The sequence below is a fragment of the Takifugu flavidus genome, chromosome 11 (assembly GCF_003711565.1).
Source record: "Takifugu flavidus isolate HTHZ2018 chromosome 11, ASM371156v2, whole genome shotgun sequence".
Classification (NCBI taxonomy): Eukaryota; Metazoa; Chordata; class Actinopteri; order Tetraodontiformes; family Tetraodontidae; genus Takifugu; species Takifugu flavidus.
In genome coordinates this window covers 16,862-29,445 of record NC_079530.1, presented here as the reverse complement: position 1 = coordinate 29,445, position 12,584 = coordinate 16,862, and the positions used below count along the sequence as shown (strand labels likewise).

The window sequence follows — 12,584 nt, the reverse complement described above, 5'->3', positions numbered from 1 at the left end:
GTGAGGAACAGGTAAGGGTGGGGAAAGGTGGGGAACAGGTAAGGGTGGGGAACAGGTGGGGAACAGGTGAGGGTGGGGAACAGGTGGGGAAAGGTGAGGGTGGGGAACAGGTGGGGAACAGGTGAAGGTGGGGAACAGGTGGGGAACAGGTGGGGAAAGGTGGGGAACAGGTGGGGAACAGGTGGGGAACAGGTGAAGGTGGGGAACAGGTAAGGGGGGGAACAGGTAAGGGTGGGGAACAGGTGGGAACAGGTAAGGGTGGGGAACAGGTGGGGAACAGGTGAGGGTGGGGAACAGGTGGGGGGAACAGGTAAGGGTGGGGAACAGGTGGGGAACAGGTGAGGGAACAGGCGAGAACCAGAGCCAGAGCCGTGGAGTCCAACCTCTTTATTACAGGTGATCGAGTGCCGGCTGAAACATTGATACAAAACAAGTGGAACAAGACAGCAGCTTCACTCCAGAGTTCTGGCCCGTGGGTCCCGGTTCTGCTCACGTCCTGGACTCGTGCTGACCAAGGAGAGAAGATACACCAAATGACTGCTGCGCGCTAAAATCGCCTCCATGGACAACACCGGAACGACGACGTCTCCATGGAAACGGGGCAGCACGCGTGCAGAACCGGTCCTGGAAGCTCAGGTTCGCTCCGTTCACACACTTTTGAAATGTTCCTTTGCTGGAAAAACCCACAAGAACATTCCTACAACACAATGTTTTTGTGGAAAATCAGTCCCAGTCTTCAGGTGCTGCTCCGGGACCGAGGCCCGAACAGAAGAGGTGCGACTGTGGATCCGTGGTTCTGGTGCTGGAGAGCTGAGTGGAGCGTGTTCCCGGGGGCGGAGCTACCAGAGCCTCAGCAGGTTAACTCTGGGCTCCTCACACTCCAGGCCCACTTCATAACGCAGGCTCCCCCATCGTTTGTACCGGACCAGATTAAGAAGAACGTCCTGAGGGACCCAGTCTAGTGAGGAGGCAGGAAGTGGCCTGGAGGATCATCCAGGAGGACCAGAGCTCAGGAGGTTCATGATGAGGTCCCTCCTGACTGGACAGAGCAGAGAACCGGGAGCCCTAACAGGACCCCACGGATGTGTGAGTCCAGGAGGACCACCCAGGAGGACGGTCCGGGAGGACGGCCCGGGAGGACCGCCCAGGAGGACCGCCCGGGAGGACCGCCCAGGAGGACGGTCCGGGAGGACGGCCCGGGAGGACCGTCCAGGAGGACCGCCCAGGAGGACGGTCCAGGAGGACCGCCCAGGAGGACGGTCAGGAGGACCGCCAGGAGGACGGTCCAGGAGGACCGCCAGGAGGACCGCCCAGGAGGACGGTCCAGGAGGACCGCCCAAGAGGACGGCCCAGGAGGACGGTCCAGGAGGACCGCCCAAGAGGACCGCCCAGGAGGACCGCCCAGGAGGACGGTCCAGGAGGACCGCCAAGAGGACGGCCCAGGAGGACCGCCCAAGAGGACCGCCCAGGAGGACCGCCCAGGAGGACCGCCCAGGAGGACGGTCCAGGAGGACCGCCCAAGAGGACCGCCCAGGAGGACGGCCAGGAGGACGGTCCGGGAGGACCGCCAGGAGGACGGTCCAGGAGGACCGTCCAGGAGGACCGCCCAGGAGGACGGTCCAGGAGGACCGCCCAGGATGCTGGGGAGCCCCCAGTGGCCCCCCTGGACCAGTCCCATGCACACTTCACGTCTCGTCAGGAGAACAAAATGAGGGTTTGTTGGCTCCTTAGACGGGCCTAACGGTTCTAGAGAGGAGCGATGGTTCCCGGCTCCTTCTCCCACTGTTGTGGTCCTGGTCCTGGTCCTCAGCTCCAGCTGGAGCTCTGCAGTTCCTGCCTCAGCCAGGAGGGCAGAGACAGACCCAGACGGTTGAGAAGGTGCAGCAGCTCCAGGTTAGGTTCACGGTAATACTCTGTCAGAAAGGCCCGAGCCTAAACGTGCACACACACACACACGTGCACACACACACACCACACACACACACACCACACACACACACACACACACACACACACACACACACACACACACCACACACACACACACACACACACACACCACACACACACACACACACACACACACACACACACACACACAGAAGCGACACTTGAGAAAAGACAACATTTATTTCAGGAAACACTTGAATTGACTTCAAATCTAGTTTTATTTTCTCTATTTCTGAGATCAAATCTGAAAACGGGATTCAAACATGACGGAATATCGGAATAACCAAGCGTGAAGTCCCAGAACTGAGGGTCGCCATGACAACAAGGTTGGATCTAGCAGCACCGTCTCCCCAAAGACCTCATTGGACTAGGAAAACATTTGAGGAGCATCATTTTTAGTTTCAAGCAGGTCCCTGGCCTGATACCCTGGTCCAATACCGATACCCGGCCCGATACCAGCACCGATACCGATACCCTGCTCCAATACCGATACCCGGCCCGATACCCAGCACCGATACCGATACCCTGCTCCAATACCGATACCCGGCCCGATACCGATACCCGGCCCCGCTACCCTGCACCGCTGCCCCCCGATGCCCTGCCCCCCGATGCCCTGCCCCCCGATGCCCGGCCCCCCGATGCCCGACTCCAGCCACCATAGTTAAGTGCATTCCGGGGGCCAGAGCGGGCGACATAGAAGCCAATTTCTGGCTAAGGTGTGTGTGGACCAACCTCAGAACTCATCTCGGGGTACTTCCTGCCTTTACTCTTCCCCAGACATTTGGACCGACCTCCTTCCAGCCTCTGGCAGTAGAACCCCTTACTCTCATCATACCTGCAGAGACACACACAGGAGTGTGTAGCTGTGTGGAGCAGTGTCTAGCGGTGTGTGTAGCTGTGTGTGAGTGTGTGTGTGTGTGTGTGTGTTACACACATCAGCGCTTGTGTGTAGTTGAAGATGGGGGTGACACCCAGAAACCTCTGAATTCCCTCCATCACCAGCGCTGGGTTGGAGCGCAGCAGAGCGCCGTCCACGATGTGCAGCTGTAGAACAGAGATGGACCAGCGTCAAGACCAGCCGCCAGAACAGGAAGTGACAGGGGCAGAGAACAGGAAGTGACAGAGGCAGAGAACAGGAAGTGACAGGGGCAGAGAACAGGAAGTGACAGGGGCAGAGAACAGGAAGTGACAGAGGCAGAGAACAGGAAGTGACAGGGGCAGAGAACAGGAAGTGACAGAAGCAGAGAACAGGAAGTGACAGAGGCAGAGAACAGGAAGTGACAGAGGCAGAGCACAGGAAGTGACAGAGGCAGAGCACAGGAAGTGACAGGGGCAGAGAACAGGAAGTGACAGAAGCAGAGAACAGGAAGTGACAGAGGCAGAGCACAGGAAGTGACAGAGGCAGAGCACAGGAAGTGACAGAGGCAGAGAACGGGAAGTGACAAAGGCAGAGAACGGGAAGTGACAAAGGCAGAGAACGGGAAGTGACAGGGGCAGAGAACAGGAAGTGACAGAGGCAGAGCACAGGAAGTGACAGAGGCAGAGCACAGGAAGTGACAGAGGCAGAGCACAGGAAGTGACAGAGGCAGAGAACAGGAAGTGACAGAAGCAGAGACGCTCCCATCAGGGCAGAAAGGTCAGCTGGACCTGTGTAACCACGGCAACAGAACCAGAGGTGTTCAAGGTGACCTGCTCGATATGGTGGCACTTTTAGGTCCAAAACAAAGCCGCCCCCCCAGCAGCAGGATGCCGGCGCCCTTATTTGTTGGGCCCGTTCATCAACCGGATCAGAACTGATGGAACACATTCTCTTGCTTGGCGAGGGCCCGATGGAGCCGCCGCTCTCAGGTGTCGGGAGAGAATCTCAAACGGTTCTGATGCCCCGTTTGTGTGTGAAACTGGACCTTCAGCACCAAGCTGAGCCGGCCCCTCACCTAGATGGTTTCAGAACCTCAGCAGGGATTAAAGCATCGAGTCCGATCCACTCCTGGAGGTTGATTGAACACGTTCATGTTCAGAGACCCTCGGACTAGAGACGCACCGGTTCTGACCCGTTCTGGGCGATAGCCACTCTTTAAATGACAGCCGACGTCCTTCCTGATTCTTTTATGTTTGGGTGCATTGAAGGGTGTCGTCTTTGATCAAAGCCTGTTACTGAACTACTGAAAAATGCTGAGTCATGTTGAGCAACGATTGAGTGGAATCAGAGCAAACCTCATTGGGACGGCAGCACATTTGGTGCTCATTATGGGATGTTGGACACAGCCTGTTATTACTGTTAATACCCTGGTAATTATCCGTTATTACACATCTCTGTAGGACCTAAGAACTCTGCATCCATCATCAGGAGAGAGCCAGGAGGGAGTGACCCTCGCGCTCCAGGTTCTTACCTGGTTCTGCTGGCAGTACTGGAGCCAGCGCTCCAGGTTCTTACCTGGTTCTGCTGGCAGTACTGGAGCCAGCGCTCCAGGTTCTTACCTGGTTCTGCTGGTAGTACTGGAGCCAGCGCTCCAGGTTCTTACCTGGTTCTGCTGGCAGTACTGGAGCAGCGCTCCAGGTTCTTACCTGGTTCTGCTGGCAGTACTGGAGCCAGCGCTCCAGGTTCTTACCTGGTTCTGCTGGCAGTACTGGAGCCAGCGCTCCAGGTTCTTACCTGGTTCTGCTGGCAGTACTGGAGCCAGCGCTCCAGGTTCTTACCTGGTTCTGCTGGCAGTACTGGAGCCAGCGCTCCAGGTTCTTACCTGGTTCTGCTGGTAGTACTGGAGCCAGCGCTCCAGGTGAGCAGCATAGGCACCGGGGTAGAGGCAGCGCTTCTGGAGGGTCTGCAGAGCTTCGGGGGCCGACGCCCCCGCGGTCAGCACCGCCTGGAATGTGTTGTTGAGTGCTGCGGGGTCCTGGTGGGCCCTCTGGTGCTGTGCACATCAACACGCACGCGAGAGCGAGCGTGAGACCGTGAGCAGTGAGGTGAGCGTAGAGGATGTGGGAGGCGGGCAGGACCGTGTTCTCACCTGGTACCAGGAGTAGGCTCGGTCCGACGGGTTGGTCAGCACCGCCAGGATCTTGGCTCGGGGCAGCAGGGCAGCAGCTCTCTTGGCTGCAGCGTCGGTGTCAAAGTAGTTGGCACTCTTCTCAAACATGAAGTCCGTGGTGATGTTGGAAGGGAACGGGAAGAAGTCCATGTACCTGAGGAGGACGCAAACACGTTGGTTCATGGGTGTTGGAGGAATGAAAGGCAGCCAGAGGCCGGGACCTCACCAGTCGATCCCATTGTCATAATTGGGTCCGCTGAAGAACTGGATCTCTTCAAAGGTGGAAGGGCTGGGAAAGGAGCTGGTGATGGCAGGATGAAGGCTGAGGAAGGAATGAAGCGCCGTCGTACCTGCAGCAGAAACGAGCCCATGACTACAACGCCGCTGCTCCAGGGGGCAGCAGGAGCTGCAGGGTACCTGTCTTCTGTGGGCCGATGATGAGGAACTTGGGCAGCCGGTCGCAGGTCTTCTCCTTTGACCAGATGTCCTTATGCCTCTTGTCGTGACAGGGATTCTACAAGACATGAGCAGTAAAGGTGAACACCGTGGTGACGCCCTCCTCCTCCTCAGGCTTGTGTTCATGAACAAGAGGAGCAACAAATACAAAACACAGCCAGGACTTGGACCCAAACTGGTCCAAATCCAGTGAGTAGTGGAAGCGTAGGGAGCTGTTTGGGGGATGTGTGAGGGCCCCGAGGGCCACTCAGGGGGACAAGAGCCACTGGTCCTCTCAGTGCCAGGAGAGGGTCCGCACAGGGTCTGAAAAGGTGCCACATGTTCCTTTATGTGTAGAGACGGAGCTGACCTGCCAGAGCGGATCTCTCTCCTCAGGGAAGATATGGAAGTACTTGTCAGCGAGCTGGACCGGGGGCAACGTCTGCAGCTTCAGGTTGGTCCAACACTGAACGAACTTGACCAAAGACTCAAAGGTGTAGAGGCCCAGACGGTCGTTGCCGTAGTTTGACAGGTGGGTCATGAAGATACTGATCTAGATTGAGAGCAAAAAAGCCACGTTTAGCATTTGCAGAGTTACAGCAGCAGCTACAGCAGCAGCAGCACTACAGCAGCAGCTACAGCAGCAGCTACAGCAGCAGCTACAGCAGCAGCTACAGCTACAGCAGCAGCAGCTACAGCTACAGCAGCAGCAGCTACAGCAGCAGCAGCTACAGCAGCAGCAGCTACAGCAGCAGCTACAGCTATAGCAGCAGCTACAGCAGCAGCAGCAGCAGCTACAGCAGCAGCAGCAGCTACAGCAGCTACAGCAGCTACAGCAGCAGCAGCAGCTACAGCAGCTACAGCAGCAGCAGCAGCTACAGCAGCAGCAGCAGCTACAGCAGCAGCAGCAGCTACAGCAGCAGCAGCAGCTACAGCAGCAGCTACAGCAGCAGCAGCTACAGCAGCAGCAGCTACAGCAGCAGCAGCAGCAGCTACAGCAGCAACAGCAGCTACAGCAGCAGCTACACAGCAGCAGCAGCAGCTACAGCAGCAGCTACAGCAGCAGCTACAGCAGCAGCAGCTACAGCAGCAGCTACAGCAGCAGCAGCTACAGCAGCAGCAGCAGCTACAGCTACAGCAGCAGCTACAGCAGCAGCAGCTACAGCAGCAGCAGCTACAGTAGCAGCAGCTAAAACATCTGGAATCCTGTGTAAGGTTCAGGCCTGAGCTCAGCACCCTGAAACATCTGGAATCCTGTGTAAGGTTCAGGCCTGAGCTCAGCACCCTGAAACATCTGGAATCCTGTGTAAGGTTCAGGCCTGAGCTCATCACCCTGAAACATCTGGAATCCTGTGTAAGGTTCAGGCCTGAGCTCATCACCCTGAAACTTGCTTGGCACAGCAGCTCAGGATGGAAATGGAGGAAGTGAAAGTTCAACCACAAATGCTGACGCGGCTGCTGAGACGCTTACAGGGTTCAGGAGAACCGTGAGGAAGAGCTCTCCCCCTCTGATGCTCTTGTCCAGCTCCTTGGGGCCTCCTGGATACTCGTTGTAGAAGATGGTGTGTGTGAAGAGCCCGCAGGTCTGTCTGGGCAGCACCTGAAACCACAGGGTCATCAGACTTGGCTGGAGCTCCCAGACCACTCAACCGCACCAACCTTGATGCCGTTGTGGACGAAGCCCCTGCGGTAGCGGGCCGGCCTCAGGTGGGGGTACTCCTCCGTGCTGGTCACCTTGATGCTCCACACAGACTTCCAGGCCTCGTAAAGCTGGCTGTGAACGGGGTACACCCCAGAGTGGTGTGGAGCCACTGCGTAGCCCATGTCAGTGGGGATGCCGTGCTCCTGCAGACGCAACACAGGAGAACCTCTGAGGAGGAGGAGCAGGAGCGGGAGCAGGAGCAGGAGGAGGAGCAGGAGCGGGAGCAGGAGGAGCAGGAGGAGAGCACCTCGGCACCGCCACCCCTGCAGCACTCAGTGACGCTGGCTCAGCGTTCCCTCGACCTGAATAACGCCGCCCTCAGTAGGAACTGTCGAGTCTGGAGGAGCCCAACCAGGTGGTCTCCTCTGGATCTACTCCACGTGGTTGTGACTGACCTGAGCGAAGATCTTGTTGAGCTTCATCTGCTTGGCCAGAACGCTGACGTTGTGGAAGAGGTGCGGCTGCATGTGGCTCCACATGTGAGGGAACCACCAGAAGTCCATCCGGTGCTGCAGCAGCATGTCATCTCCACGGTCCTCCTCATCGGTCCCTGGAAGCCCCCACAGAACAGTTAGAGGTGCTGATGACCCACGTGTCCGTGGCTGGACAGCAAAGACAGCAGCTTCTGTACCTGTGTGGTAGAACTTCCCAGAAAAGCCCAGGTTGAAGGTGAAATGAGGTACCAGCGCTCTCAGCTTGTTCTGAGTGTTGAGGAGGGCCTGCGGGGAACCAAGAGACCAGTTATGGTGAGAGCGTCCCCACAGTGGACACACACAGTCCCGTGCACCACCCTGCACGGGACCGTCTTCTGGTGCCGTAGCCCCGCGAGAGCTCGGAGCCAGATCAGGAGGCAGGGGACAGCGAGTCACCTGCGTCCTCTCTGTGGTACAGGAGCCATCTACTCAGTAAGACCTCAGCTACCCCCTTTACTGGGGGGACTCACCTCCACATCAGACACCTTCATACGCGTCCCCTCCTTGCCAACAAAGATGTCATCCACGTCCACCAAGATGTAGCGGTCCAAGGACAAGCACAGCCTCATCCCCGTCAGGTAGGCGATGGCGTCCACAAAAACCAGCTTATGGAGCCAGTAGTTCAGATTGTTCCCGAACAGAACCCTCTGAATGCCGTCGTGCAGCCCCAGGTCCTGGACCACAGTGGGATGGAAGGCCCAAAGGGGGTTGGGTCCAAAATGTGCCAAGACCTCCGAGGACCTGGTGCTGGCCAGAAGCACTGGCTCGTAGGTCGAGTGGTTGGACTGGAAAACGGTCCAGTCGTCCCCCGGTAAGGGGCCCGGCTCCACCTGGTTGGGCTTGGTGATGTAGAGCAGAGGAGCGTTGGGATTGATCCGGTAGTCTCGGAGTCCCAGGTGTGAGCGCAGGTAGAGGGGGAACCCCTTGAGCTGGGCACTCAGGAGCGAGTTCTCAGTGGCTCTGAAGAAGCCCACGACCCCGACGCCGTACTCCATGCAGTACTTGTCCAGCAGGTCCCGGTTCCAGGCGTCCAGGTTGACATATTTGAGGATGTTCTCGTAAATGATCAGAGTGTAGCGGCCGCGGTTGTGCTCCGTCAGCGTGGGCAGGTCCCCTTTACCGGGAGCCAGCTCTGTTCGGTAGCGGAACCGACTGGACTCCAAAATGGCCACGATCTCCTGGCCCAGCTGGGAGTAGATGCTCTCGATGAACACCAAGATCACAGGCTGCGTGCGAGAGCTGTCCAGAGCCTTCACCTGGTGGAGTCGGCCCTGGCGCGAGGGGAGGAAGAGGGGTGCTCTCTGGATGCCGGGCCCTCCTCCCGTGGACCCGGTGCTGGCTCCAGGCGGCATGGACCCCCCTCCGCCACAGTCGCTGAACGGTAGAGGAGGGGGTTCTTTGATTTTGGGGCTGCTGGACACATAGTAAGCTAGGAAGACCATGGACAGCAGGCAGAAGAGGATGAGGGCCAGGATCAAACGATGAAGCTCCAGCTGGCGAACACCTCTCGTTAGCTTCCACACTCCCAGACCGGCACCAACCATGGTGGTGGCAGGGGGGGGCTGGACCGGGCGGTAAGCAGTGGGCACAAAAGGACCTCGAAGGGGGAGGAGCACGAGGAGTAAGAGCAGCAGGAAAAGTGAGCAGTAGGTGCTGGCCCGGAGCTCCGCTGAAGAACAGCCATTTACACTAGGTAACCATGGCCAGAACCACCCATTACCTGCTCTCCGCCTCTGGCTCCATCCTGAACCACCACGATGAGGAATGGACTCAAAAGGAGGTCGGCTAATGGGCCAAAACTGGGCTCGAGGACAAGAGACAACAACACAGACTTCAGTAGAACCCTTGAAGGTGCGTTTCTATGGAGAGGAGTCCACGTGGAGGTGCTGCGGACCTGCCAAGCTCAGGTGGGCCTCTGGGCTGGAGGCCCTCAGGACCCCAGAACTGGACATGGCGAAGCTAAAGACCTTCGGGAGGAGAAGAGACGAAGGATTAAAGCAACACATGGATCCCAACAAGAGGCTCACCTTCACCTCCCAGCAGCACTCACCTGTACGACATCAGAACCAGGAGACCGGATCACATGACTGAAGACACCTAAAGGCAGGAGAGAAAAGCAGAACTGTCAGGTGGTCTACAAGGATTCGCCTTGATGGAGAAACTTTGAGGAGCTCCCTTCTGCAGACGCCACGGCAACAGCAGCACCTCCCACCGTTCTGCCCCCTCTTGTGGAGCACAGGTCCTACTAGAGGACAGCCAGGTGGACGTGATGGGTTCTCATGAAGGGACATTCATGAGGGACATTCAGAGACAGGTGTGAGGTGCCAAAAACCTTCTGATCTAGTTCACGTTCCAAGTTTAAAGGCCTAACAACCACCACCCTCCCTCTTCACAGGGAGCCAGACACCACAGGAAGGAAACATTTAGTTTAGCAGGCTGAGGCGTCGAGGACATTCCAGACAAGTTGGAACCTGGACGGGGGGTGGGGGGTGGGGGGACACCTTCTGACGGGTGGGGGGGAGACACCTTCTGACGGGTGGGGGGGAGACACCTTCTGAGAGTTCCACCATCCTTCAGCTGACACCTGAGCCCGACCTGCAGCCAGCAGGAGGGTCTCTGCATGCTCGTAGGGCTCTAGCTGAGGGACCTGGGACCAGTGCCAGGAGGCTGCCGGCCAGCTGGTCCACAACCAGTGACTACCCGAGGACCTGACGCCATAGTGCTCCGGGCCAGAGACCTGAGGACCGTCTGCCACATTAAAGCCAGTGGAGCTTTTAACAGGCTCGGCTTAGCGAAGGAAACCAAGCCGAGGACCTCGACAGCATTAGCAATGTTAGCATAGCGTGCTAGCAGTAGAATATCGCGCATTACGATGCTTCATCTCTTTCAGCAGCTTGTCTCTTGAGATTAGACCACTTAGGGGGGGAGACCAGACCGACCTGGAGCAGAGCAATTATAAAGGACTGGACATGACTATGGAGACATCTCATCATGCATCCGTCAATCGTCCCCCTCCAGACCTCTGAATGAAGGTGGCTCCAGGGTCACCAGAGAAGAAAGCTTGTGATTGTTCACAACCCTGGTTCCTAGCCCCTAACCCTGGTTCCCTAACCCTGGTTCCTAGCCCCTAACCCTGGTTCCCTAACCCTGGTTCCTAGCCCCTAACCTGTTCCCTAGCCCCTAACCCTGGTTCCTAGCCCCTAACCTGTTCCCTAACCTGTTCCCTAACCCCAACCCTGGTTCCTAGCCCCTAACCTCTAACCCTGTTCCCTAACCCTGTTCCCTAGCCCCTAACCCTGTTCCCTTACCTCTAAACCTGTTCCCTAACCCTGTTCCCTAGCCCCTAACCCTGGTTCCTAACCCCAACCCTGGTTCCTAGCCCCTAACCCTGGTTCCTAACCCCCCTGGTTCCTAGCCCCTAACCTCTAACCCTGTTCCCTAACCCCTAACCCTGGTTTCTAGCCCCTAACCCTGTTCCCTAACCCCTAACCCTGGTTCCTAGCCCCTAACCCTGTTCCCTAACCCTGTTCCCTAGCCCCGGTTCCTAGCCCCTAACCCTGTTCCCTAACCTCTAACCCTGTTCCCTAACCCCAACCCTGGTTCCTAGCCCCTAACCTTGTTCCCTAACCCTGTTCCCTAGCCCCGGTTCCTAGCCCCTAACCCTGTTCCCTAACCCCTAACCCTGTTCCCTAGCCCCGGTTCCTAGCCCCTAACCCCGTCCCCTAACCCTTGCGACCTGCTGGTGTTGCTGAAGCCAAAACCAGTCAACAGGACTGGGATTACTGGAGGGCTTTCAAGGCAAAAGCCTGACGAGCCTTTCGGCTGGAGGCTCCATGTTGGCTCCGGTTTCCCTGGAGATGCAGCACCTTACAGAACCGGCCTCCAGCAACGTCCAGCGGCCCCACACAGACCAGTAACCGACTGGTCAGACTGGCCAGGTAAATAACTGGTTGAAGGGGAACCTGAACCTGAACCTGCGGGAGTAGGTCGGTGTAGCTCACACTAGCATGCTAAAGCTCTCCCAGCAGATGGTGGCTAATGCTAACACAACTAACGGGGCTTCCGCGGACTCATCTGCTTGATAGTTGGGCATTAAATTCAGCTGCATCGTGCTCGGGACTTCATGTGTTCCCGACTGTGGATGTCCGCTGCTGTCATCCCCGCCGGTAAGAAGGCTTCCGAAGCTCCGGAGCTCCGGAGCGTCTGCGGTCAGAGACCCTGCGGGACCGCTTATGCTAAAGCTGCGTGCTCACCCCCGTCGGTGATCCCTGGCCGGCGGAGGAGAACCTCAACCATCGCACCCGAGGACAGAACTACGGCATCATTGGGTTGATACTCACCGCTCGGGAGAAAGACTAAAACAGCTGCCGCAGGTTTAAAGCGAACCGTCAACCTGGGCTCATCAGCGCCGAGGCTGCCATCTTGACTCTCCAGCGATCCTGGACTGAACCACGGTCCTGAAGGGAGGGGGGATGGAACCATTCAAGCCCCCGAAATGAGCCCCGAAAAGTTCCACCAACGCAGCGAAACCTACTTTAAATACATACAACAGAATTATCGTTCTGGTATCAGTAAAAGTCCAAAGTTCTAAAGCTGCTAACGTTGTTCTCTAAGATCAATAAAGGCTCAAATCACCCCTGAATCTAAAGCAAGTCTCGTTGGACCTGAACCAGTTCGGTCGCGCTCGGGATGATTCGACCAGCCAACGAGCCACAACTAGTCCCCCTAGAGCTGGTTGGTTGGTTGGTTGAATGCTTGATTAAATGTTTGATTGATTGGTTGGCTGGTTGAAGGATAGTTTGATTAGTTGGATGGTTGATTGATTGATAGTTTGATTAGTTGGATGGTTAGTTGAATGATTGATAGGTTGGTTGGTTGATTGATAGTTTGATTAGTTGGATGGTTAGTTGAATGATTGATAGGTGGTTGGTTGATTGATAGTTTGATTAGTTGGATGGTTAGTTGATGATTGATAGGTTGGTTGTTGATTGATAG

The 12,584-nt window shown here is 57.0% G+C and overlaps 1 protein-coding gene across 4 annotated transcripts; it reads right to left on the bottom strand.

Annotated features, from left to right (window-relative positions):
• Positions 1-372: 372 nt before the first annotated feature.
• Positions 373-12,080, bottom strand: LOC130533512 (bifunctional heparan sulfate N-deacetylase/N-sulfotransferase 2-like). 4 transcript variants are annotated; one of them, XM_057046980.1, is made up of 17 exons: positions 11,930-12,080; positions 9,640-9,686; positions 9,484-9,556; positions 9,310-9,388; positions 8,060-9,186; positions 7,748-7,835; positions 7,512-7,666; positions 7,074-7,259; positions 6,886-7,014; positions 5,785-5,967; positions 5,397-5,493; positions 5,206-5,329; positions 4,959-5,133; positions 4,692-4,862; positions 2,885-2,994; positions 2,683-2,785; positions 373-1,932 (listed from the first exon to the last, which is right to left on the bottom strand). In XM_057046980.1, the coding sequence occupies exons 5-17, from the start codon at positions 9,131-9,133 to the stop codon at positions 1,807-1,809; spliced, it is 2,721 nt and encodes a 906-aa protein (XP_056902960.1). In that variant the 5' UTR covers positions 9,134-9,186; positions 9,310-9,388; positions 9,484-9,556; positions 9,640-9,686; positions 11,930-12,080; the 3' UTR covers positions 373-1,806. The 4 variants fall into 4 exon arrangements, with proteins under 4 accessions (XP_056902960.1, XP_056902961.1, XP_056902958.1 ...); XM_057046981.1 differs by having other exon boundaries at positions 8,060-9,388; positions 11,843-12,035; XM_057046978.1 differs by having other exon boundaries at positions 8,060-9,556.
• Positions 12,081-12,584: the final 504 nt, after the last annotated feature.

What these genes read in the sequence shown, in the direction of transcription:
- LOC130533512 (XM_057046978.1), bottom strand. Translation starts at nt 9,133, where the DNA reads ATGGTTGGTGCCGGTCTGGGAGTGTGGAAGCTAACGAGAGGTGTTCGC. An exon ending in TCGTCCACAACGGCATCAAG is followed by an intron (nt 7,015 to 7,073) that starts GTTGGTGCGGTT and finishes CTGTGGTTTCAG; the next exon opens with GTGCTGCCCAGACAGACCTG. An exon ending in ACCCCGAGATGAGTTCTGAG is followed by an intron (nt 1,933 to 2,682) that starts GTTGGTCCACAC and finishes GTGCACGTTTAG; the next exon opens with GCTCGGGCCTTTCTGACAGA.